This window comes from Mustelus asterias, chromosome 5, assembly GCF_964213995.1.
Source record: "Mustelus asterias chromosome 5, sMusAst1.hap1.1, whole genome shotgun sequence".
In the NCBI taxonomy this organism is placed as follows: Eukaryota; Metazoa; Chordata; class Chondrichthyes; order Carcharhiniformes; family Triakidae; genus Mustelus; species Mustelus asterias.
Window position 1 is genome coordinate 126,401,979 of NC_135805.1, and position 26,519 is coordinate 126,428,497.

The window sequence follows — 26,519 nt, forward strand, 5'->3', positions numbered from 1 at the left end:
CTGTGGGAGGAAACTCCTTAGTGCAAATTCCACATAGATAGTGACCTGAGGCTGGAATTGAACACAGGTCCCTGGCGCTGTGAGGCAGCAGTGCCAACCACTGTGCCGTCCCTAATTCTCGGAGACATCACTGCCAAGTTGTGACTCACTTGGGTAGGAACCTTGCCTCTGAGTTCGGAAGTTGTGGTTTAAGAACTCACTGCTTGAAAGGGTGGTGGAGGCAGAGACCCTCATAACATTAAAGAAGTGTTTAGATGTGCCTAGGCTATGAAGAAGGCCATTTTCCAAAAGCCATATTTTTATTATCTCATCAATATTCACCTCATTAAACGTATTCATTTATTGGACTGATTGGCACCATTCATAACGAGCCCACAATGCAGAGGGGAACACCCGAATGGACATTCGTTTAAATCCCCCTCTGCACAGCTGAGACACCTTTAATTTCAAAGCCGACAAAAGATCCTTATTCTGCCCAGCAACAGCACGAAGCTGCATTTTAAACCAGCCCTTGGCCAGAAGATCGGGATATCTGCGAGTCAAGACCTGGAGTGGGTTATATGGCATAACCGGACTGTCAATAAAATATTACAGGAATAAAATGGCCAAGGCAGGCAAAGGAACTTAATAAACTAGGATAAAAAGAATAAAAGATTAGATTAAATCCCCCTACACACAGCAGGACAAAATGACATTAACACCTAATCTCGCAAGCATAGAATACAGACACAAAACAGTAGAGGTCGATTTAGATAAGGGGACACATCGAGAGGATAATGGGAAACACATTAAAACACCGGGGCAAGAACAGGTAGTCCCATCAACACGGACACACACCATACAGATGCAAATTGATAAGTCTCTCAGGGAACTTCCTGACCAGACAGGCCACTTTATAAGTATTGTAAAAATGTATGAGCAAATGTTCCCGCTCGAATTTGGATTCCTATAAATATCCAGAGCAAATGTATAACTATTGAGATCAACGTGGCCAAGCCACTGTTTCTAAGCTGGCTACGGGGGTCTCCCTGGGTTCCCAGTAATTGTACAATAAAGAAAAACGCTTTGAACCTTGCCTTGCGACTCGACACGAGTACGGTAGCACAGTGGTTGGGCGGCACGGTAGCACAGTGGTTTGGGCGGCACGGTAGCACAGTGGTTAGCACTGCTGCTTCACAGCTCCAGGGTCCCGGGTTCGATTCCCGGCTCGGGTCACTGTCTGTGTGGAGTTTGCACATTCTCCTCGTGTCTGCGTGGTTTCCTCCGGGTGCTCCGGTTTCCTCCCACAGTCCAAAGATGTGCGGGTTAGGTTGATTGGCCAGGTTAAAAATTGCCCCTTAGAGTCCTGGGATGCGTAGGTTAGAGGGATTAGCGGGTAAAAAAAAAAGGGATTAGCAGGTAGGGCCTGGGTGGGATTGTGGTCGGTGCAGACTCGATGGGCCGAATGGCCTCCTTCTGCACTGTAGGGTTTCTATGATTTCTATGATTTCTATGACCTCCTTGAATGCACTGGTACAAGGGATTTTTCCCTACAACAAATGGCGTAGTCGGCTCAGGATTTGATATCTGACTTCTGACTGGTGGCCACGGTCTGGAAGCCGGGATCAAATTTAAACGAATCTGATAAAAATCCAGAGCAGCCAAGGGCGAGTACAAGTCTCCGTTCAAAGTGAGGTACCTTTAAGGGTTAGGGTTTGTCTGTGTTAAATCTTGTTGTCTTGTAGAACTGTATAATCTTGCCTAAGTTTTTTAAATTGAAACAGAATTCTGCACTAAAGAGGTACAGGTCAGAACGACCGCGTGGAAGAAGGTCAGTAACTTTAATAGAAATAGAGGACCAGAGGTAAAGATAACAGGTTTTGGGCTATTTGATAACGGGAATAAGGAATTAAGACTAATATAAAGATAAGAACCGCATGCAGAACTAATTGGTGTAACTAACCCAGGATTGTAAACGAAACCGCTGTCTGTGCCAAGGCAATAGGACAAGGGAGTGCTTGACTCAAGGTGCCCTACCCTAAACTGGACGTTAAGAGGAGAAATCTCCCACGCTAAGGTTGGGTTTTGAAGCGGGCGCTAAGAGGCACAGGCACTCAGGGTGCAAGGCACGGACAGTGTAAATCGGGTAACAACACAGACTCTGAAGGGACGAACAACCTCAGAGTCGATACAGTTACTAATTATAACAGGGGCTTTGATAACAGATACATATGTGTAAGTGTTGAGGAGGAGGGGACCCGATCCATCCTGACCAAGAGACACGGCGACGGAGAATCCATTAGGGACCTGGGCGGAGTTTGATAACCTTGTTCGTCTGTAGGGAACACCACAGTCCATAGCAGGGTACCAGGGAGCTGAAACTCCCTTTTTGGGGTAACGGATCAACCTTGCTAGGGGAGGTGGTGGCCAAGCGGGAGGCGTTGTACTTAAAGGGGCTGGGGACAGGGGCCGACAAACCCACTAAAAGACCAGCACACATCCCAATAAGACAACACAAAATAGACTAAGCGTGAGGTGTCAGGAATAGTTGGGGGAGCACAGGGGCAGAGACCCACTGGGACCCCACTACGAGACCCTACAGCAATACAGACGGTGCTGGAGCAGTATCAGTGACAGGAGATAAGAGAGAGAGTTGGGGCATTTTTACTGTTGGAACCAGCATACGGGGGTTGCAGGACTGCTGGACAGAAAAATGGCAGACCACGTTATTGAGGGAGAAACTGCAGTAGCTCTCATTTTGAAGTATCTGTTAGCCAGAGAAGCGATTGTTGCAAAGATGAAACGGAACGGGTGGAACGCATCACAAACTTTAGAAGATCAGAGAAAGTGGGTAGACAGAGTTAAACGGGACAAAACAAAAGTAATGGGAGTAATGTTAGTGACCCAGTTAGCTGGACTAATTGAGAAGGTAAATGCCTCCAAGGAGGAGAGACACAAAGAGACAGAACAAATTAAGGTATTGCAGGAGAGAGTGAGGGAATTAGAACACAGAAGCCACACTGCGGAGATAACGCAGAGATCAGAGGAAACGGACCCTCGGCGCTCATACGAGTCAGTGCAGAAACATACAACCGCTCCAGTATCAGAAGGGGACATAAAAAATTATAATCTAGCGCCAGTCACCAGAGGAGGGACGTTAGCACAACCAAAAGCAACCTATAAGCCTTTTACCCCAGGGGAAAGGCAGCAGATTATGGCATCCCTGGGGAAGTTAAAACCCAGAAGCGCAAACCTGGGATTTTGGGGCGAATTAGATTCACTCTGGGTAGGACACCAGTTACATTTAAGGGACATACACCAGCTGGTCAGGGCAGCCTGTCCAGCGGATAAATGGAAGTTGGTGGCAGGAGGGCAACCCGTAGCTCCCATCCAAAACAGGAAAGAGGGGGAGAGAATATATGTAGAAGCCTTGGTAGGGGGTAGGGAATGCCACATGTTAGTAGATACGGGAGCAGCCATATCAATTACAAACCTACCCCTGCCACTGACCAACAAAAGAATACACATAACCGGGGTAGGGGGAGAGAGAATACCCGCCTATCTTAGCGAAACCACACTAGTAGAAATCAACCACAAGTATATTCCAATGCAATTTTACGTTTGTCAGAATAATGAGGGCACAATCATGGGGAACGATTTAATGAGGGAATACCAGGTGCTGATAGATTGTGGGAAAGGGAAACTAATTTGGCCACAACCTGATGGTAGGAAGACCGGAATAGGGACATTAGCTAGCCACCTGGGGACGGTTGGGGTAGCCACCATCGTGGCCCAAGATTGGGATCAGGAAAAAGAAGGGTTCGGAGCCATCTGCGCTTCCATTCTCGAAGCCTGGGCTAGGACGAAATTAGATGCCGGACTAACCGACACAGAACCGATAAAGGTCCCAGGACCGGAACACAAGCCCCACCGACAATACCCTATCAAGAGAGAAGCGCAAGGGGCAGTGGTAGAAATAGTCAAGGGTTTAATAGAAAAGGGAATCCTCAGGGAAACCTCCAGTACCACCAATTCCCCCACATGGCCAGTTATAAAACCTGACGGGAGCTACCAGCTCACCATCGATTACACAGGTTTGAACAAGGTAACACCTAAATTACACCCCATTGTGGCAAACCCCTCGACAATTTTAAACGGATTGGCACAAGACCACAAAATTTTCACGGTGCTAGATATAGTTCTGGTCCCTTCCACTGGACATAGAATCCCAAAACAAATTCGCCTTCACTGTGGGAGAGAAACAGTATACATGGACCCGTCTCCCACAGGGATTTCTTACAGTCCTGCCATATTTCACAGAACAATGAGCGATATCCTGAGTAGGGTGAAATTGCATGAGGACAATACGGTCCTCCAGTATGTGGACGATGTGTTAATAGCGTCCAAAACAGAAGAAGGGCACAAGGCAGCCCTGTATGCAGTACTAGAAGGATTGGCAAAAGCCGGGCTGCAAGTCAGCCCACATAAGGCACAAATTGCAAAACCCCAGGTCCTGTACTTAGGACACCTAATTTCCCAGGGAATTAAAGAAATGCCCGCAGATCGCAAAACTGCGATGAAAGAAATGCCGCGACCAGTTACAGTAAGAGGGGTCCGAAAAGTTTTAGAACTATTCAATTACAGTAGGAGTTTTATCCCTGACTTAGCAAGAATCGCGGAGCCAATTCAGAGACTAGTGAAGGGAGGAAAGCCAGCCTTGGGAAGTATAGAGTGGGGACAAGAGCAAGAGACAGCATATGCAGAGTTGAAAGCTAGGTTAGTTTCAGCCCCAGGGCTGGGACTGCCAGATGGAAGCAAGAAGTTCCACATCTTCTGTGACAACCAGGACGTCTTCTATTCTGCCGTAGTGGCACAGACTCATGGAGATAGAAAGAGACCCGTAGGGTATTATTCAACGGCTGAGGGACCAGTAGTCACCGGGATGCCCAGGTGCATAGCCGCCCTAGATTGTGCAGCATGGGCTGTGAGGATAAGTGAGCCCATTGTCATGACAGGAGATATTGTGCTACACACAAAACATACATTGGTAGAAACGCTAAACACGGGCAAACTCAAAACAGTCTCAAATATAAGGAGGGCAAGGTGGGAGGCCACACTCCTACCACCTAACAAGTCAGTCACCATCATTAGGGACACGGGAGAAAACCCCGCGGAAGGGATTTTAGATATTGGGGAAGCGCACAGCTGTGGAGAAATTGACGAAGATAGCAAGGAAGGAAAGATTAGAGACGAACCCCTTCCAACAGAAAATAAGACCTTCTATGTGGATGGGTCCCGCAAATATGTATCCGGATCACCAAGGACAGGGTGGGCAGTAGTAGACCAGAACCTGGAAACCCTAGAATCAGGACGGATTGACGGGGGTCAGTCCGCTCAGGTAGCAGAATTAGTTGCCCTCACCCAAGCCTTAAGATTAGCAGCAGGGAAAACAGTCAATGTGTATACAGACAGCCAATACGCGTTTGGTGTGATCCATGATTACATGTCCACATGGGGGAGGAGGGGGTCCATTACTACAGGAAGTACTCCCATTAAACACCAACAGCAGATAAGGGCGCTGCTAGCAGCTAGTGAACAGCCTACAGAGGCTGCAGTAATTAAAATAAAAGCCCACCAGCGGGAACCCGGAAGGGACACCCGGGGTGGATTCATTTCAAAGGGAATCAAGCCGCAGACACAGCGGCACAGCAAGCACTAGAAAACAGCGACATTAAAAGCCTGCCCCTTGCAGCGATAGTGGTAGAACAGGAAGAAATTGACATACAGAAATTACATGGGGACATTCCCCAACAAGAACGAGATAGATGGGAGGAGCTGGGCGCAGTTAAAGGGACTGACGGGGTGTGGAGAAAAGATAACCGGGTATTGGCACCAGGATGTATCCAGAACACATTACTGGAACTACACCACGGACTTCCCCATACAGGCAGGGATGCAATGATACAGAGCCTGGGGAGAGAGTGGTGGTGGAAAGGATTGGGACGGGATGTGGCCGCATACTACTGCAGATGCACTATATGTGCACAGCACAACCCCGGGAAGCCCATAAAGGTAAAGATGGGACACCAACCCAGACCAAAGGGACCCTGGGAACAGATACAAATGGACTTCATAGGACCATTGCCCCCCTCTCACGGGAAAACATACTGCCTGGTAATAGTAGATCAATTCACCAGGTGGGTAGAAGCATTCCCCACAACCAATTGTACAGCCCTAACGGTAGCCAGGATATTGGCAGCAGAAGTCATTCCCCGATGGGGGATGCCAATTCAAGTTGATTCGGACCAGGGAACACATTTCACAGGAAAGGTTATGAAAAACATTTGCCAACTATTAGGAATAAAACAGAAATTTCACATCCCCTATCACCCACAAAGTTCCGGGATGGTGGAGAGGATGAATCGGACTCTAAAAATAACCATGGCAAAAGCAATGCAATCCTCAGGTAGAAATTGGACAGAAGTCCTACCTGCAGTTCTGATGAGGCTTAGGGCGACCACAAATCGAACTACCGGCTTGACTCCATACGAGCTGATGACCGGGCGAGCAATGCACTTACCCGAAAACATTATTACAGGCTGGACAGATGTGGGTCCAATAAAGGATAAGATCCGTCAATACATCCGAGACCTTAGCACCCAATTGAAGGGGATGCGCCGGTCCGTAATTTCTAATCAGGCACAGGTCGATACAGAGGAGGACTCAGAAATATTACCAGAGGTCCCAAAAGCCGGGAGCCGGGTATTAACAAAAGTGCTTCCTGCAAAACCAGGATTTGCCCCAAGATGGCACGGACCTTACGAGGTCATTATTAGCGGAGATACCTGTGCCTGTATAGATATAAGGGGACAGGGGGTCTGGAAACATTGGACCCAATTAAAGCTGTATGAAGACAAATGAACTAAAGATACCGTTTTCATTCGTTCAAATTCCACAGGAACCAGGACCAGATCTACTATCAAGACGTCGGAACAAACTACTTTTAATTTAATTGCCTGTTTATTTTCTGTATATACTGTAATTGTAAAATACTGTTGAAAAAAATGATATGGGAACAGGGACATATCTGATAATAACCCTGACCATTGTAAATACGCTCCAACACATGGGGGTTAGGGGAGCAGAACCACCAATCATGGAAGGAAACTTATTCCTGAAAACACACATCCAGATCTATGGGAATAGGACCGCTTGTTACCCTTCAGCGCGATCAGTAAACTCCCTATTCATCGCAACACCAGGGTGGCTCCCACAAGAGTTATTCACTATTGACACATCGGGGGCACCCTGCAAGGAACATATTGGGTACTTTAAGCAAGGGATACAAGGAAGGTGTGTAGAGCTCACTGAGCCGGGAATTCTAAGGGGGATGGGACCCCAACAGGAGGAGACACATGGGAACTACCCACAATGTTTTAAGGGAGAGGGATGGGGCTGCGTGCATGCCTTTGTCCCTAAAAATGATTCGTGCGCCGAGGCACATTGTGCTCTCCAGGAGTGCCGGGTCCGGGAAGGACACTTCACTTGTGACTGCAAGCAACAAAAATGCATTGCAGTCACCGCGGGTAGGCAGCTTATGTGTGGCAAGTGCAACGGCACCCACGTAAGCTCAGCCTCGAGGACATACCCATTTGATTCTCACCAAGGGGTATAATCAAGTGGACAGTCCCGGGGGAGGGAAGGTTCCACAACATGGGACCATGTGGTCAAACAACCCCGGGGTAATGCATGTTATCGGGTTAAAGAAGGTTATGTGTTTTTATTCAAAAATGTATACATGACGGCCACAGACAGGCCTCCAAGGTTCTTTTCTGTAGGGACAATCAGACCTCTCACGGTTCCGTGCCCAAGCGAAGGGCATGTCCAGAAACGCATAGTGACCAGGGTCATCAGCGCAGAATTCTGCGCCGACTGGCAGGCCCCTGTCACATTAGGATCTTCTTTGGGGTATGGATTTCTGGGGACACTATCCCTAGAGGGCGCCGCAGGGGTGATCAGTGCCAGTAATAGGAATTTCTTCATATGTGGACTTACCATCTTAGGAAACAACACCCTACAAGCACTGGGTGCAATTGACCAAGAACTCGCAGAACTCAGAGTATACACACAGCAAACGAGATATGCAGTAGACTATCAGCTAGCCAGACAAGGAGGGGTATGCACCATCATCAAAGGAAAATGCATCACATATGTACACAACGAGACATTAAACATAACAGCAGCCATGTCCGGGATACAAAAGCAATTGGATAGCTTTAAACAGGGATTTACAGGGACTGATGGGTGGTTAGGGTGGCTGTTTAACACAGTTTGGGGAGCATACATTATGAAGGGATTAATTTTAGTAGTAACCATCCTGTTCACACTCTGTCTGGGCCTAACCTGTATTAAAGTGATATGTGCAAATATTGCATCAAGAATGCTACCCACTGCCAGTATCCAGATGCAAGAATTTAACCACACAACAGAGGAAGAGGAACAACGGCAAGGACGACATCTGTACAAGTCACTGTACCTCTGAAGATCGTCCATGGGGGGTCAGCCATGAATGGGACCCCTTGGACGAGAGGAGGGACTGAAGTAGGCCATTTTCCAAAAGCCATATTTTTATTATCTCATCAATATTCACCTCATTAAACGTATTCATTTATTGGACTGATTGGGACCATTCATAACATGCCCACAATGCAGAGGGGAACACCCGAATGGACATTCGTTTAAATCCCCCTCTGCACAGCTGAGACACCTTTAATTTCAAAGCCGACAAAAGATCCTTATTCTGCCCAGCAACAGCACGAAGCTGCATTTTAAACTGGCCTTTGGCCAGAAGATCGGGATATCTGCGAGTCAAGACCTGGAGTGGGTTATATGGCATAACCGGACTGTCAATAAAATATTACAGGAATAAAATGGCCAAGGCAGGCAAAGAAACTTAATAAACTAGGATAAAAAGAATAAAAGATTAGATTAAATCTCCCTACACACAGCAGGACAAAATGACATTAACACCTAATCTCGCAAGCATAGAATACAGACACAAAACAGTAGAGGTCGATTTAGATAAGGGGACACATCGAGAGGATAATGGGAAACACATTAAAACACCGGGGCAAGAACAGGTAGTCCCATCAACACGGACACACACCATACAGATGCAAATTGACAAGTCTCTCAGGGAACTTCCTGACCAGACAGGCCACTTTATAAGTATTGTAAAAATGTATGAGCAAATGTTCCCGCTCGAACTTGGATTCCTATAAATATCCAGAGCAAATGTATAACTATTGAGATCAACGTGGCCAAGCCACTGTTTCTAAGCTGGCTACGGGGGTCTCCCTGGGTTCCCAGTAATTGTACAATAAAGAAAAACGCTTTGAACCTTGCCTTGCGACTCGACTTCCTTGAATGCACTGGTACAAGGGATTTTTCCCTACAACACATACAAGATTATGGGCCAAGTGCTGGAAAATAGGTTTGTTGGGTGGTTTGTCTTTGACTGGCACAGACTCGATGGGCCGAAGGGCCTTTATCTGTGTTGTAGACCTCTGTGTCTGGGCGAAACTTTCTCAGAAAAATTCTAAGTGTCGAATGGGCTAGAAAACGGGAGGTTTTCTCACCGATTTTTTCAGCGAGGTAAGTAGTGGTAATTTGCAGAAATAAATACAGAGGCTGTAACATGATTCCCACCAGTAAGGAGATCCATCAACCCCTCCCCCATCGAGATTATCCCCAACCAACGCCCACAGACTCTCCCCAGTTGTCAGCCTGAAACCCTGATAGCTGGCCCCGCCCCGATTGCCATACACCGATTGCCACACCCCCTGATGTCTGGACCCCAATTGCTGGCCCCCACCTCTGACCAGACCCCACTCTCCGATGCAGAGATCCCCCTTGCCCTATTCTTCAGTGGACCGTCACCACACCTCCCGTGGCAGGCTCCGCACCCAGCAGGCACCGCCCCTCTCAGGCCCAGCCCCTGTCAGGCCCCACCCCTTTGGCATTGCTTGGTACCTGGTGGGAAACAATTTTCTATGGTTTCTATAACCAGAGGGCATGGGTTAAGGGTGAAAGGAGAAAAGTTTAAAGGGAATATTAGGGGGGGCTTCTTCACGCAGAGAGTGGTGGGAGTGTGGAATGAGCTGCCGGATAGTGGTAAATTTTAACATTTAAGAAAAACTTGGACGGGTTCATGGATGAGAGGGGTGTGGAGGGATATGGTCCAAGTGCAGGTCAGTGGGACTAAGCAAAAAATGGTTCGGCACAGACAAGAAGGGCCAAAAGGCCTGTTTCTGAGCTGTAATTTTCTATGGTTTCTATGGTTTCTAAATGTCAGGGTGCCCAGTGGACATTGCTAGGATGCTTGGTGGGCAGCTCCAAGTTGCACGGCTGGCACTAATAGGGTGCCAGCCTGGCACTGCCCCATGGACACTGCCTGGCCCTGCCCCGACTAGTTGGTGAGGCTTCAATGGCTTCCAGTCCCACCAGTGAAGCCATCACATCTGCCCCCCATACAAATCTTGTCATTAATATTAAAATCAGCTTCACAGAGGCTGATTTTGCTGGCAGAACAGGGCTGGCAATATCGTGAAAGATGAGAAATCAGGCATGAATCTGGTTTTTCGCCTCTCACTCATATTTCCCGCCCCAGTACACTACTCGACCGGCGCAACAGGGTGGAAAAATCCCATCCTATGACTCTAAGTCCAGCAGTGAAGTAATCTCTCCACTGTCAGCTGAGAAACATCTCACTTAACTTTAGGGTTTGAGTAACTCTTATTTACTTAGTCAGAAAAGGGGAGCTGATCAACATATTGCAGAATGACAACATATATTTTAGAATGGTATCCAAAAGGGGCTTCATTTTATATTTTCATGCCTATACGAAGCCGATTTTAACATGCGTTATCCATGCCAGTATTTTCTGTTCATCAGCACTATCAGAGAAGTCACTTCAAGGTATTGGTAGTGATACTAAAAGGTAATCAGTGCAGGAAACAGAAAGCAGCCCCACTTTAAAGTCAGGCCAACCCTTTCTTTGACAATGATATTTGTAAACCTTATTGTGATTTTGTTATCTAACTATGCCATCAGTTACTCATCCAGCATTGTATTAGCTTTCTAAATGCTTCATTATATGCCTATTACTACATACAACTCCCTCAGTCTGTGAGCTAATCCAATTCCATTCGCTGCACTGTACCAACCTATTTTTATCCTTCTGAATATCACTTGTCAAATCTTGAAACGAATTGATTATTTACCTGAGAGAGAGAGAGAGATAGAATCAAAATCTGATACGATTTATTTTTGAAGCGCAAGTTGAACTTGGAAAGTAACTCAAAGCTGAAGAGGCAGGATTGGAGGGGAGGCTGATAGGGCAAAGGTCAATGTATTGATGACCCTTGCCTCCACCTATCGCTGGCTCTCTATCCAGCATTCCTCTCCACCCCCTCCCACAAAGGTAGAAGATTCATCCTGACTTGAAACATTAGCTCTATATTCTCTCGACGCAGATGCTGTCAGACCTACTGAGAATTTCCAGCATTTTGTGGTTTTGTTTCAAATTCCAGCATTGCAGTAATTTTCTTTAACATGGAAAGAGAGGATGGGTTTTTTTCATTGTGCCATGTAAATTCATTTAAACGTGTGAAGAGAGAAAACTTCCATCTCTTCCCTCGTTCTATCTGGAATTTCGCAAGTATTCCTGTTTTCTTTCATAAAACTGAAGTTATATATAATTAAATATTGCGTATTACAGCACAGGAACTGAGCATTCATCACAACTGGTTCATTTCAGTGTTTATCCTGCTCAGGAGCATCCTCCCAACCCTCTTTATCTTAGCCTCTCTGCACTGCAATAGATCGAGGGGTGACTCGATGTGGCCCTCCTCGACCAGTGCTATGCACCCTCCTGCTGATTGGCTCAGCTTCTCGCCAGGACAATTCATAGGGTCTTCACTGGTCATGTGGCTCTCGGGAAATGCACACCTCCAGCCCTTTAAAGCGCTATACTACTACAAGCATATTATGGGGATAGGGCCTGGGTGGGATTGTGGTCGGTGCAGACTCGATGGGCCGAAGGGCCTCTTTCTGCACTGTAGGGTATCTATCTATCTATTTAATTTCTGTCTCCATTGTGTGCTTATTTATACAGCTACCCCTTGAATGCATCGATGTTATACAGTTCAGCTGCTCCTTTTGGTAGGAAGTTTCACATTTCAACCGCTCTGGCTTAAGACGTTTTTCCGGAATTCCCAATGGGCTTTATGTTATATTTATGTTCCTTTGGTAAGGGAACATTTTCTCTACATTGACTCTATCAAATCCTTCCCTAAGCTTAAAGGGGAGGCAGTGGCCTTGTGTCACTAGACCACCAGCTCACCGAGGCTCCTCTGACAGCACCTTCCAAGACCACTACCATCTAGAGGGACAAGGGCAGCAGACACACAAGAAAACCACTACATGCAAGTTTGTCTTTAAGTCACCCATGATCCTAACATGGAAATACATTGCTGTTCCTTCACTGTCACTGGGTCAGAAGCCTGGAACTCTCTCCCTAATAGCACTGTGGGTATACCTACACCTACACCTCAGAGACTGCAGTTAAAAAAAGAACAAAAAAAAAATTACAGCACAGGAACAGGCCCTTCGGCCCTCCAAGCCTGCACCAACCATGCTGCCCATCTGAACTAAAACCCCCTACTCTTCCGGGGACCATATCCCTCCATTCCCATCCTATTCATGTATTTGCCCGGACGCTCCTTAAAAGTCACTATCGTTTCTGCTTCCACTACCTCCCCTGGCAGTAAGTTTCAGGCACCCCCACCCTCTGTGTAAAAAATTTGCCTCGTACATCTCCTTTACACCTTGTCCCTCGCACCTTAAACCTATGCCCCGAGTAATTGACTCTTCCAGTCTGGGAAAAAGAAAGTGGTTCAAGAAAACAGCTCACCACCACCTTCTCAAGGGCAATTAGGGATGGGAAATAAAAGCTGGCCTAGCCTGCGATATCCACAACCCAAGAATGAGTTAAAAAAAGACCTTAGAACCATAGAACCATAGAAAATTACAGCTCAGAAACAGGCCTTTTGGCCCTTCTTGTCTGTGCTGAACCATTTTATGCCTAGTCCCACTGACCTGCACTTGGACCATATCCCTCCACACCCCTCTCATCCATGAACCCGTCCAAGTTTTTCTTAAATGTTAAAAGTGACCCCGCATTTACCACTTTATCCGGCAGCTCATTCCACACTCCCACCACTCTCTGCGTGAAGAAGCCCCCCCTAATATTCCCTTTAAACTTTTCTCCTTTCACCCTTAACCCATGCCCTCTGGTTTTTTTCTCCCCTAGCCTCAGTGGAAAAAGCCTGCTTGCATTCACTCTATCTATACCCATCAAAATCTTATACACCTCTATCAAATCTCCCCTCAATCTTCTACGCTCCAGGGAATAAAATCCCAACCTATTCAATCTCTCTCTGATAGATTCATCAGGCCATTCCTCAGCTTTCTCTTTGAGAGAATGTGACCAAGGAATAAACAGTTAAAATCAAATCTGTTGCAATTTGTCCATTAAACCTAATGTGGCACATCTTGAAAAGTCAGACTGTGTCTATGTATTTTATGCAGATGCAAACTGGAAATTCCTGATGACCCCAAGGCCTTTCATTTAGGCATTTATGAGCTGGATCTTTGATACTGAAGTAGGCAATTTTCCAAAAGCCATATTGGCACCATTCATAACGTGCCTACAATGCAGAGGGGATCACCCAGATGGATATTCGTTCAAACCCCCTCTGCACAGCTGAGAGACCTTTAAATTTCAAAGCCAACGAAAGATCCTTATTCTGCCCAGCAACAGCGCGAAGCTGCATTTTAACCCGGCCTTTGGCCAAGGAAGGTCGGGATATCTGCGAGTCAAGACTGAGAGTGGGCTATATGGCATAACCAGACTATCAATAAAATATTACAGGAATAAAATGGCCAAGGCAGGCAAAGAAACTTAACAAACTAGGGTAAAAGGAATAAAAGATTAGATTAAATCTCCCTACACACAGCAGGACAAAATGACATTAACACCTAATCTCGCAAGCAGGGAACACAGACACAAAACAATGAGGTCAATTCAGATACGGGGACACATAGAGGGGATAATGGGAAACACATTAAAACACCGGGGCAAGAACAGGTAGTCCCATTAACACAAACACACACCATACAAATGCAAATTGACAAGCCTCCCAGAGAACTTCCTGACCCGACAGACCACTTTATACATATTGTAAAAATGCATAATCAAATGTTCCTGCTCGAATTTGGATCCCTATAAAGATCCAGAGCTGATGTGAAAGGATGAAGATCAACGTGGCCAAGCCACTGTTTCGGAGCTGGTTACGTTGGTTCTCCCTGGGTTCCCAGTAATTGTACAATAAAGAAAAACACTTTGAACGTTGCCTTGCGACTCGACTTCTTTGAATGCACTGGTACAAGGGATTTTTCCCTACAACAATGCCAATCTGACGAGATTCAGACAAATAAAAGCAGAAATAGGCAGTGCACTGGAATAGATCATTAATCTTTAGCAATGAGTATTTTCTTATTAATGCTTATTAGATGTGGTACCCAGGCTTGTCATGTAACTTGAACATATCTCAGTTCATAAGATGACACTTTTTACACCCTGTTCAAGATGCTAAAATAACATCTCAAAGAACAAAGAAAAGTACAGCACAGGAACGGGCACTTCGGCCCCCCAAGCCTGAGCCGATCATGATGCCTGCCTAAACTAAAACTGTATGCATTTACGGAGTCCGTATCCTTCCATTCCCATCCTATTCATGTATTCGTCTAGTTGCCCATTAAATGCTGCAATCGTACCTGCTGCCACCACCTCCCCGGGCAAGGCATTCCAAACATTCACCACTCTCTGTGTAAAAAACTTGCCTTGCACATCTCTAAACTTTCCCCCACGCACCTTAAACCTATTTCCCCTAGTACCTGACTTTTCTACCCGAGGAAAGAGCGTTTCTGACGATACATTCTCTCCATGCCACTCAATCTTGGAAACCTCTATCAGGTCATCCCTCAACCTCCGTCGTTCCAGTGAGAACAAACCAAGTTTATCCAACTTCTCCTCATAGCTAATACCCTCCAGACCAGGCAACATCCCGGTAAACCTCTTCTGTACCCTCTCCAAAGCATCCACACCCTTCTGGGAGTGTGGCGACCAGAATTGTACACAATATTCTAAATGAGGCCTAACTAAGGTTCTGTACAGCTGCAGCATGACCTGCCAATTTTTATACTCAATGCCCCAACCGATGAAGGCATGCATGCCGTATGCCTTCTTGACTACTTTATCCACCTGCGTTGCCACTTTCAGTGATCGGTGGACATATCCGCCCAGATCTCTCTGCCTGTCAATACTGCTAAGAGTTCGACCATTTACTGCATAATTGCTACATACATTGGACCTTCTCAAATGCATTATCTCACACTTGTCCAGATTAAACTCCATCTGCCATTTCTCTGCCCAAGTCTCCAACCAGGTTTCTATCTTGCTGTATCCTGTGACAATCCTCTTCACTATCCACAACTCCACCAATTTTTGTGTCAGCTGTGAACTTACTAATCAGACCAGCTACATTTTCCTCCAATTCATTTGTATATACTACGAACAACAAAGGTCCCAGAACTGATCCCTGTGGAACACCGCTAGTAAGAAGTCTAACAACACCAGGTTAAAGTCCAACAGGTAAACCTGTTGGACTTTAACCTGGTGTTGTTAGACGTCTTACTGTGTTTACCCCAGTCCAACGCCAGCATCTGCACATCATGAACACCTCTAGTCACAGCCTTTCACTCAAAAAAGCACCCCTCTCCTGCTACCCTCTGTCTTCTATGGCCAAGCCAGTTCTGTATCCATCTTACCACTCCTCTCTGATCCCTTGTGACTTCATCTTTCGTACCAGTCTACTATGAGGTACCTTGTCAAAGGCTTTACTTAAGTCCATATATGCAACATCCACTGCCTCTCCCTCATCTATCATCTTCGTCACTTCCTTGAAAACCGCAATCAAGTTAGTGAGGCATGACCTCCCCTTCACAAAACTATGCTATCTATCGCTAATAAGTCCATTTGTTTCCAAATGTGAATAAATCCTGTCCCTAAGAATCTTTTTCAATAATTTCCCAACCAGTGACGAAAGGCTCCAGTGAGCCTTTCCATGCCTACAACTTCCTGGATTATCCCTACTACCCTTCTTAAACAATGGAACAACTTTGGCTATCCTCCAGTCCTCTGGACTTTCACCTGGAGCCAATGAGGATACAAAGATTTCTGTCAAGGCCCCAGCAATTTCCATCCTTGCTTCCCTCAGTATTCTGGGGTAGATCCCATCAGGCCCTGGGAACTTGACACCCAATACCTCCTCCTTTTTGATATCGACATGGCCTGGAATATCTACACACCCTACCCTAGACTCCTCAAGTCTCTCTTTTTCATAGAAATAATAGAAATCATAGAAACCCTACAGTGCAGAAGGAGGCCATTCGGCCCATCGAGTCTGCACCGACCACAATCCCACCCAGGCCCTACCCCCACATATTTACCCGCTAATCCCTCTAACCTATGCATCTCAGGACTCTAAAGGGCAATTTTTAACCTGGCCAATCAACCTAACCCGCACATCTTTGGACTGTGGGAGGAAACCGGAGCACCCGGAGGAAACCCACGCAGACACGAGGAGAATGTGCAAACTCCACACAGACAGTGACCCGAGCCGGGAATCGAACCCGGGACCCTGGAGCTGTGAAGCAGCAGTGCTAACCACTGTGCTACCGTGCCGCCTTTTTGGTGAATACTGAAGCAAAGTATTAATTTAGTATCTCGCCCATTTTCTCTGGTTCCATGCATAGATTCCCTCCACTATCCTTGAGTGGACCAAACCTTTTCCTTGGCTACCCTCTTGCTCTTGATATGTGTATAAAATGCCTTAGGATTTTGGATCTCCCTGGCCAAAGCAGTGGAGTGAATTGCTCAGAATGAGGCCATTTTACCCATCATAGCTGTACTCACTCTTTGAGTAATGTATGCAATTGGTAACATTCCGCTTCGCTTCTTCATAGCCTGAGTTTTTTTTCTGAAAATTACTATTGAATCTGCTTCCATCACCCTTTCAGGAATAATATCCTAGATCTTAACAATTTGCTGTGTCAAAACCATCATAGTTCTTTAGAAAATCAGCTTCACCTTATGTCCTCTACTTACTGACCCTCTTGTACACATTTTTTTCTTTATTTACTTAATCATTTTAAATGTTAAAGATGGTATCTGGAAACACTGGCAATTGAATTTTTCCCTATATATTCATAATTTTACCATCTCTCCTTGATCACACAAACTTCTGGCAGAACAATCCCCAACTTCTCCAGTCTTTAAAATCCATCATCCTTGCTACTCTTCTGGCAAATCTGTTCTGCACCCTCTCCAATGGAGATTCTTCCAAATGTCGTGCCAAGAAGCCATGAAATGAATATATATAATATAGATATATCATCCTGGCTACTTTATAAAATTATATTTATATTATATTTCTTTAAATTTAAATTATATTTCTTCAAAAAATACAACAAGGACAAAGGCTTTACACTGACTGAAGCTATGACTGGCCAAGACTCACACAAAAGGAATTTCTAACTTTCTGAAAACAACAGCAATTTTGTTATCTCTAAGGAGGTGCTAATGTCCCCATTGACTGTAGAAATCACATTCCAAGGAAATGCACAAAGGTCTCTTTACATTTCTGAGATAAAGCCCTGGCCAATGAAGATGATCCATCTGCAAAGACAAAAGGAACCTGAAGCTTCTGGTAAACCTATTAACGGAGGAAACATTAGCATTCTCAGCTAAACCAGGAATATATATCCTCTGTCCAAACCAAGGGAAAGAAATAGGAGTTATGTCATATCACCCCCCTCACCCCATCTGTAATATTGCCATGTGAAGCTAAAAGAGTCAGTCTGCCATTTTCCATCAAGCAGAAGCAGGGCTCTGTCCAAGTTTAGATTGCCTGGCCCAATCTATAACGTTTCTACTGGAACATCTGAACTACAAAACTAATTAATCTGGATTACCCCACATCAGCTTCAGCCTGCTCACCTCCCTGCAACAATACACCACCGAAATTTCGATTCTGGACTCATGTGGAACAATAATTTCTATTGTATAGTGAGTAATTAAATTAACCCTTTAATTTTACCCAATCTTGAGTTTGCTGTGGGGTTAATAAAGAGGATTGGATCACTTGAAACTTATCGGTTGGGGAAAATATGCCACCACTTACAAAGAGGGAAATTAAAATTAAGGAATAAATCTGTTTATGGTTGGCGTGAGGGGTGAAATCAGGGCTGTTTAAATCTAACCCCCATCCTGTCCGTGGTACTAAACATGATGCTCAGAAATATACATAAAGCAAGGGCTGATTGTTCAGGTAAATTTCCTCTCATAGAACATTACAGCGCAGTACAGGCCCTTCGGCCCTCAATGTTGCGCCGACCAGTGGTACCAATCTAAAGCCCCTCTAATCTACACTATTCCAATATCATCCATATGTTTATCCAATAACCACTTGAACGCTCTCAACGTTGACGAGTCCACCACTGCTGCAGGCAGGGCATTCCACGCCCTTACTACTCTCTGAGTAAAGAACCTACCTCTAACATCTGTCCTATAATCTCTCACCCCTCAATTTAAAGCTATGTCCCCTCGTGCTAGCCAACACCATCCGAGGAAAAAGGCTCTCACTATCCACCCTATCTAATCCTCTGATCATCTTGTATGCCTCTATTAAGTCACCTCTTAACCTTCTTCTCTCTAACGAAAACAACCTCAAGCCCCTCAGCCTCTCCTCATACGATTTTCCAACCATACCAGGCAACATCCTGGTAAATTTCCTCTGCACCCTCTCCAACACTTCCACATCTTTCCTATAATGCGGCGACCAGAACTGTACGCAATACTCCAAATGCGGCCGCACCAGAGTTTTGTACAGTTGCAGCATGACCTCCTGGCTCCGAAACTCAATCCCTCTACCAATAAAAGCTAACACACCGTACGCCTTCTTAACAACCCTATCAACCTGGGTGCCAACTTTCAGGGATCTATGCACATGGACACCCAGATCCCTCTGTTCATCCAAACGACCAAGTATCTTACCATTAGCCCAGTACTCTGTATTCCTGTTACTCCTTCCAAAGTGAATCACCTCACACTTTTCCGCATTAAACTCCATTTGCCACCTCTCAGCCCAGCTCTGCAGCTTATCTATGTCCCTCTGTAACCTGCCACTTCCCTCCGCACTGTTTACAACTCCACCGACTTTAGTGTCATCCGCAAATTTACTAATCCATCCTTCCACGCCCTCATCCAAGTCATTAATAAAAATGACAAACAGCAGTGGCCCCAAAACAGATCCTTGCGGTACACCACTAGTAACTGAACTCCAGGATGAATATTTCCCATCAACCACCACCCTCTGTTTTCTTACAGCAAGCCAATTCCTGATCCAAACCACTAAATCACCCTCAATCCCATGTGTCCGTATTTTCTGCAAAAGCTTACCATGGGGAACCTTATCAAACGCTTTGCTGAAATCCATATACACCACATCAACCGCTTTACCCTCATCCACCTCTTTGGTCACCTTCTCAAAGAACTCAATAAGGTTTGTGAGGCACGACCGACCCTTCACAAAACCGTGCTGACTATCCCTAATCAAATTATTCCTTTCTAGGTGATTATAAATCCTATCTCTTATAATCCTTTCCAATACTTTGCCCACAACAGAAGTAAGGCTCACCGGTCTATAATTCCCAGGGTTGTCCCTACTCCCCTTCTTGAACAAGGGGACAACATTTGCAATCCTCCAGTCTTCTGGCACTGTTCCTGTAGACAATGACGACCCAAAGATCAAAGCCAAAGGCTCTGCAATCTCCTCTCAGAGAATCCTAGGATAAATCCCATCCGGCCCAGGGGACTTATCTATTTTTACCCTTTCCAGAATTGCTAACACCTCCTCCTTATGAACATCAATCCCATCCAGTCCAACAGCCTGCATCTCAGTACTTCCCTCAACAACACTGTCCCTCTCCAGTGTGAATACCAACGAAAAATATTCATTTAGTGCCTCTCCTATCTCTTCAGACTCCACGCACAACTTCCCACTCCTGTCCTTGACTGGCCCTAATCTTACCCTAGTCATTCTTTTACTCCTGACATACCTATAGAAAGCTTTAGGGTTTTCCTTGATCCAAGACTTTGATTCCTTGATTCCAAGACATTCCTGCCAAAGACTTCTCATGTCCCCTCCTTGGCTCTTCTTAACTCTTTCTTTAGGTCCTTCCTGGCTAACTTGTAACTCCCAAGCGCCCTAACTGAGCCTTCACGTCTCATCTTAACATAAGTCTCCTTCTTCCTCTTCACAAGAGATTCAACCTCCTTAGTAAACCACGGTTCCCTCACACGTCTGCTTCCTCCCTGCCTGACAGGTACATATTTATCAAGGACGCGTAGTAGCTGTTCCTTGAACAAGTTCCACATTACAATTGTGCCCATCCCCTGCAGTTTCCTTCCCCAACCTATGCCAGCTAAATCTCGCCTAATCGCATCATAATTTCCTTTCCCCCAGCTATAACTCTTGCCCTTTGGTATATACCTGTCCTTTTCCATTGCTAAAGTAAACGTAATCGAATTGTGGTCACTGTCACCAAAGTGTTCACCTACCTCCAAATCTAACACCTGGCCTGGTTCATTACCCAGTACCAAATCCAATGTGGCCTCGCCTCTTGTTGGTCTATCTACATACTGCGTCAGGAAGCCTTCCTGCACACACTGGACAAAAACCGACCCATCTAAAGTACTCGAACTATAGCTTTTCCAGTCAATATTTGTAAGTTAAAGTCCCCCAGTACAACTACCCTGTTACTTTCGCTCCTTTCCAGAATCATCTTTGCAATCTTTTCCTCTACATCTCTGGAACTTTTCGGAGGTCTATAAAAAACTCCCAACAGGGTGACCTCTCCTTTCCTGTTTCTAACCTCAGCCCAAACTACCTCAGTAGATGAGTCCTCATCAAATGTCCTTTCTGCCACCGTAATACTGTCCTTGACTAACAATGCCACACCTCCCCCTCTTTTACCACCTTCCCTGCACTTATTGAAACATCTAAACCCCGGAACCTGCAACAACCATTCCTGTCCCTGCTCTATCCATATCTCCGAGATGGCCACAACATCGAAATCCCAGGTACCAACCCATGCTGCAAGCTCACTCACCTTATTCCGGATGCTCCTGGCGTTGAAGTATACACACTTCTCCTCACCAAGGCCCCAATAAGGCTTAAATCTTAATCAGGCTGATTAGCGCTACAAAATGAGCACAAATAATTTCATCCCCACCTCCACATCCCCTCCCACACAACCACCCACCCCCTCCAAAACTGCTGTTTCAGCCACTCGAGTGTTAAAAGAAGTTTACCAAATAGCCAGTTCATTTATTACCGTCATCACAGAGAACGCCAGTTCTTCCATAGGGACAAAGGCAGACGGGATCTCCACTGGCTTTTAGCATGCAGGTAGCACCATGCCCACATGGGTTCCCCTCACATCCAGAAAATTGGCAGAGTTTTCCATTGTACAGTCTGGGGCATTCACAGAACCAGCTCTCTGTGTCACTGAAAGACAAAAATAAGTCATGAATAAGACAGAAAAGGCATCAGGATCTTAGAAACATAGAAAATAGAAGCAGGAGACGGCCATTCAGCCCCTTGAGCCTGCTCTGCCATTCATTTTGATTATGGTTGATTATCAAATTCAATATCCTGATCCCGCTTTCCCCAATCTTAAAATGTAGGCACTTGTTAAGAACGTTGAGAGAACATGTAAAGAGAAAAAACTGAGTGGAATCTTGTTGAGGCATCGGAGCCTCGCCTGCCAGCTGGAGATCTGATGAGAGACCCACCTTTCCACTTTTCAGCAAGGCTCGATGAACCACAAGCCAATTCAGCAGTGGCAATGTCACTCCACTGGACATTCCACTGGAATGAAGACCCCAGAGACAAATGTCTCGTCGAACAAGAGCTGGCAAGCAATCAGTGGTCAGCAGCTCTTGTGCTCAGTAGTGCCATTTGGGAGGTGGTGGCTGCTGCTGGAACAACAGTGACTGAGGTCTGAGGATCGTGGAGCAAACTAGATCAAAACTAAGCAATGTGGAGGGCGGGGTGGCACGGGGGTGGTGTGGGATAGTGGCGAGAAGGGTGCAGGGGAGTCGACAGCAAGGGTGGGGTGGGGGATGGATTCCTCAGTCCAGATGTCCAGTCTCTCAAATCAAGCCCCAAGTATGAATCGCACACCCAAACCCCATTCTAAAGGTGACAGGCTGGCTATGCAGTTTTAGCTGCCATGCACAGGGTGTGACAACAGGCAGCTAGATTAAGACCAGTAGTGGCAGAATGAGGTCCTTAAGTAGTCATTAATCGGACACTGACAGGCTTCAATGTGCAGCATGCTGGGAAGATCAACCATGTGCTTTTCCATCGAGAACTTAATTCTGGCAGAGGTTGGAAGATTCCGCTGTATGACCACCCCACCTATTTACAGATTCTTCCAGCCTCCAAGCTCGCCATGATGAGGGCAGAAGATTCCACCCACTATGACTGCTCGACACCGTTTTTTTGACTGCTGTTATCACCAGTCGTAATTTTAAAGCTTTGATCTGCAATATTAGTTAAGGCTTGTTAAGTTAGTATTCTTTCCCTCCCATTCTGTGATCATCTAAATTTACTCAGATTTTTCAGGGGTAGAGTATATCTGAAGCAGGCTGTTCCTGCCTGCTTCAGATAGAAAACATTTTGGTGTTGTAACTTGGAAAAGTGGAAGTAGATAACAGTGCAGCCAGGGCAAAGGAGAATCTGAAATCTTAATGAACTATGGGGCCAACAGTCTATCCCCTTAACCAATGAGATTTCAGATGAAAAAAAAGGCAAGGGAGGGCTAAGAGGAAATCAGGTGAATGAGATTGTCAATTGAAAGACAGCAAGAGAAATAAAGAGAGGGAAAGAAAGATGGCCATGTCAAATTCAGAGAGCGAGAGATCAAGAGACAGAAAGGAAAAGGATGAAAGCAGTTAAAATGAACATTTTTGATTTTGCAATATCAAAGAAATTACTAAATGTAATTTTCACTTGTTCATTAACTTCAGGCAACATGGTGGCACAATGGTTAGCACTGCTGTTTCACAGCGTCAGGACCTTGGTTCAATTCTGGCCTTGGGTGACTGTGTGGAGTTTGCACATTCTCTCCGTGTCTGCGTGGGTTTCCTCCAGGTGCTCTGGTTTCCTCCCACATTCCAAAGATATGCAGGTTCGGTTGATTGGCCATGTCAAATTGACCCTTAGTGTCAGGGGAATTAGCAGGGATAGGACCTGGGTCGGATTGTTGTCGGTGCAAGCTCAATGGGCCAAATGGCCCATCAGGTGCTTCATCAGGCAAGGTAGTTTCGTCCTGAAAAACAGCGGGGAGTTTTTCAGTTTACGAAGGTGCTCTAGTGCAGATCACAGGCATGATCTTTCCAAACAAACTCTAAGGGTGGAATTTTATGAAAAAATTCGAAGTGCCGAATGAGCAAGAAAACCGGAAAGAATCACGCAGGTTTTTTGGGCAAGTTGTAAATCGCAATCTTAAATTTAAGTTTATTTATTAGTGTCACAAGTAGGTTTACATTAACATTGCAATGAAGTTACTGAGAAAATCCCCTAGTTGCCGCACTCTGGCACCTGTCTGGGTACACTGAGGGAGAATTTAACATGACCAATGCACCTAACCAGCACATCTTTTGGAATTATGGCCTCTTCATGCAAAAAAAGAACCAGGATGCGACTCATTTGAATCATACCTGAAGTGAAACTCCTTATGCTCACCATAGCCAAAATCAAATGTAAAAATTGACTTGCTCACTTTAACAGTATTGTCTGTCAACTTCAAATTCTTTTTGAGTCATTTTCTAAATTATGCACCGGAGTTGTAGTTTTGTTCTGTTGGCGCTTGGTAGGCTTTGTTTGGATCGGCATTTTGTCCTTATCTGCCCCCCTCTATTACAGATAAAACACGTTACATGTTTAAATTTACATCTCCCCTGGGGGTGCTCTCTCTCTCTCTCTCACCAGTAGCATTCTTCTAAGTTATTGGTCTGCAGACCTGACTTTCTGTATCCCTATCTTGTTCAATGCTCTTTCGTTCATGATTTTCAGCACTCTCAACCCAGCGCCATGACTCCCCAATGTTTCCCACCAAAGTTGGTTGGCATCACCTGGCTGCACATTTTGTAACTCTAATGCACTTTTTCGCACTATCTAAAGCCTGAACAACATCTAATGCTCTTGTCAAGATAATTTCTGTCTCTAGTTTTGTTTGTCTGGTGAAGTTATTCATACCACAAACGAACTTCTCTCTTTGAGTGTCGAGCTGAATTCACATTAGAACATAGAACATAGAACATTACAGCGCAGAACAGGCCCTTCGGCCCACGATGTTGCACCGACCAGTTATAAAAAAAAAACTGTGACCCTCCAACCTAAACCAATTTCTTTTCGTCCATGAACCTATCTACGGATCTCTTAAACGCCCCCAAACTAGGCGCATTTACAACTGATGCTGGCAGGGCATTCCAATCCCTCACCACCCTCTGGGTAAAGAACCTACCCCTGACATCGGTTCTATAACTACCCCCCCTCAATTTAAAGCCATGCCCCCTCGTGCTGGATTTCTCCATCAGAGGAAAAAGGCTATCACTATCCACCCTATCTAAACCTCTAATCATCTTATATGTTTCAATAAGATCCCCTCTTAGCCGCCGCCTTTCCAGCGAAAACAATCCCAAATCCCTCAGCCTCTCCTCATAGGATCTCCCCTCCATACCAGGCAACATCCTGGTAAACCTCCTCTGCACCCTCTCCAAAGCCTCCACATCCTTCCTGTAATGTGGGGACCAGAACTGCACACAGTACTCCAAGTGCGGCCGCACCAGAGTTGTGTACAGTTGCAACATAACGCTACATTGCTCTTGGTTTCTCATTGTAGAATTAAACTTATATCACTACATTAGCACCAATGGGTGATAGTGCTCTTTGACCAGTGCAATTATCTGTTCAAATGTTTTTGCATCTGGGGCCTCTGGAGAAGTCTGACTATGAATCAGATGGTATGTCTAAGCCCCACAGGCCCAGGATTACCTTTTGCTTTTCCTCCCTCAGAGATGCACCACCAATTGGATCCACTGTTCCGTTCATGCGTCAAATGGTTCCCACTTCCCAATTAACAACATTTTGGCACTCACAAATGTTGTGTTCTTCAAAAGGGTTGTGATTCGAGAACTGCTCTCCTGACAAGCAGCAGATGACAGAAAAATACTTCAATTTATCTTGTCGCCAAATGTGGTAGCTGCAAGGAACCGTCAACCAACAAGGCAGATATACTAACAGGGGTTTATTTTGGTGGGCAATAACTATACAGAAGACAGAGATAGGAATGTTTCCGAATTCCATAACTCTCAGACTCCCACTGCTAGAAAGCCTATGCTCCCAATTTGAAGCATCTTTAATGTAGGAAAATCGACCAATTTGCTTCACAATGGAAAAAAGGGACAGATGCCAAGAGCTGGGTTTTTGTATGGGCTCGGTTGAATATTCATTTTCCAAAATTCACATCCAAAACTTGAGTTTCTTTCTCGGGACGCATGTCTTTTCATATAGGAATCGTGATCACAGTGCCTTTCGCAAGCTGTGATGGAGTGGATGAGGAGGGTGGGTGTGGAGGCAGAACAGTTAAAAGGGCCGAAGCATGGCAGATATCTCCCAATATAATTTCAATGTCTCTCAAATCTCTTGCAGTTTTCCTGTGGACCTCACAATGGGGATGCTGACCTTAGTAAAGGTACATCTGCACTTGAGGTCTTCCCAACCCATGAAATGGTTCAAAGCAAGTAGTGGGGGATCGACAAGGCAAGTTCAATGCTTTGTAGCCTGATCTGCTACTCCACTGGGAGATGAAACTCCACCCCAAACCATTGCAGGAGACTTAAAAAGAGTGTGCAAATACTTAGCAGTTTAAGGAACTCTTTAAAGGTGGGAGGAAGGGAAGACAGAGCATTTGGAAAGAGAGGGGAGAGGGTGCAATTTGGAAGATGTAGGATAACATGGTTGAAAGCTCTCCCACTACAAACGGAGCGAGGGGATGAACTAATTAAGGAACGAATTATGAAGGTGGCAGAATTAAAAAGAAAAATTGAGAGTTAATGCGAGGTTTGGACAAGTCAATAGAGGTAGTGTTGGGTTGAGGTTATGGAAGGATTTGTAGATGAAGCCAAGCATTTTAAGATTGGTTTATTGGGACAAGGAACGAATGAGGCAGAGGTGATGAGCACTTTGTGCAGTACAAGAGGTGGGCAATCGAAGTTTGGATGATAA

General features: G+C 45.5%; 1 protein-coding gene across 1 annotated transcript in view; it reads right to left on the reverse strand.

Moving 5' to 3' along the window:
• The window catches only part of eys (EGF-like photoreceptor maintenance factor), a 199,570-nt gene that overhangs the window by 114,385 nt on the left and 58,666 nt on the right, over positions 1–26,519 (reverse strand). The window contains exon 3 of the mRNA XM_078213594.1: positions 21,559–21,731. Coding sequence (XP_078069720.1) covers positions 21,559–21,731 — 173 coding nt within the window. The remainder of the gene's footprint in view (positions 1–21,558; positions 21,732–26,519) is intronic.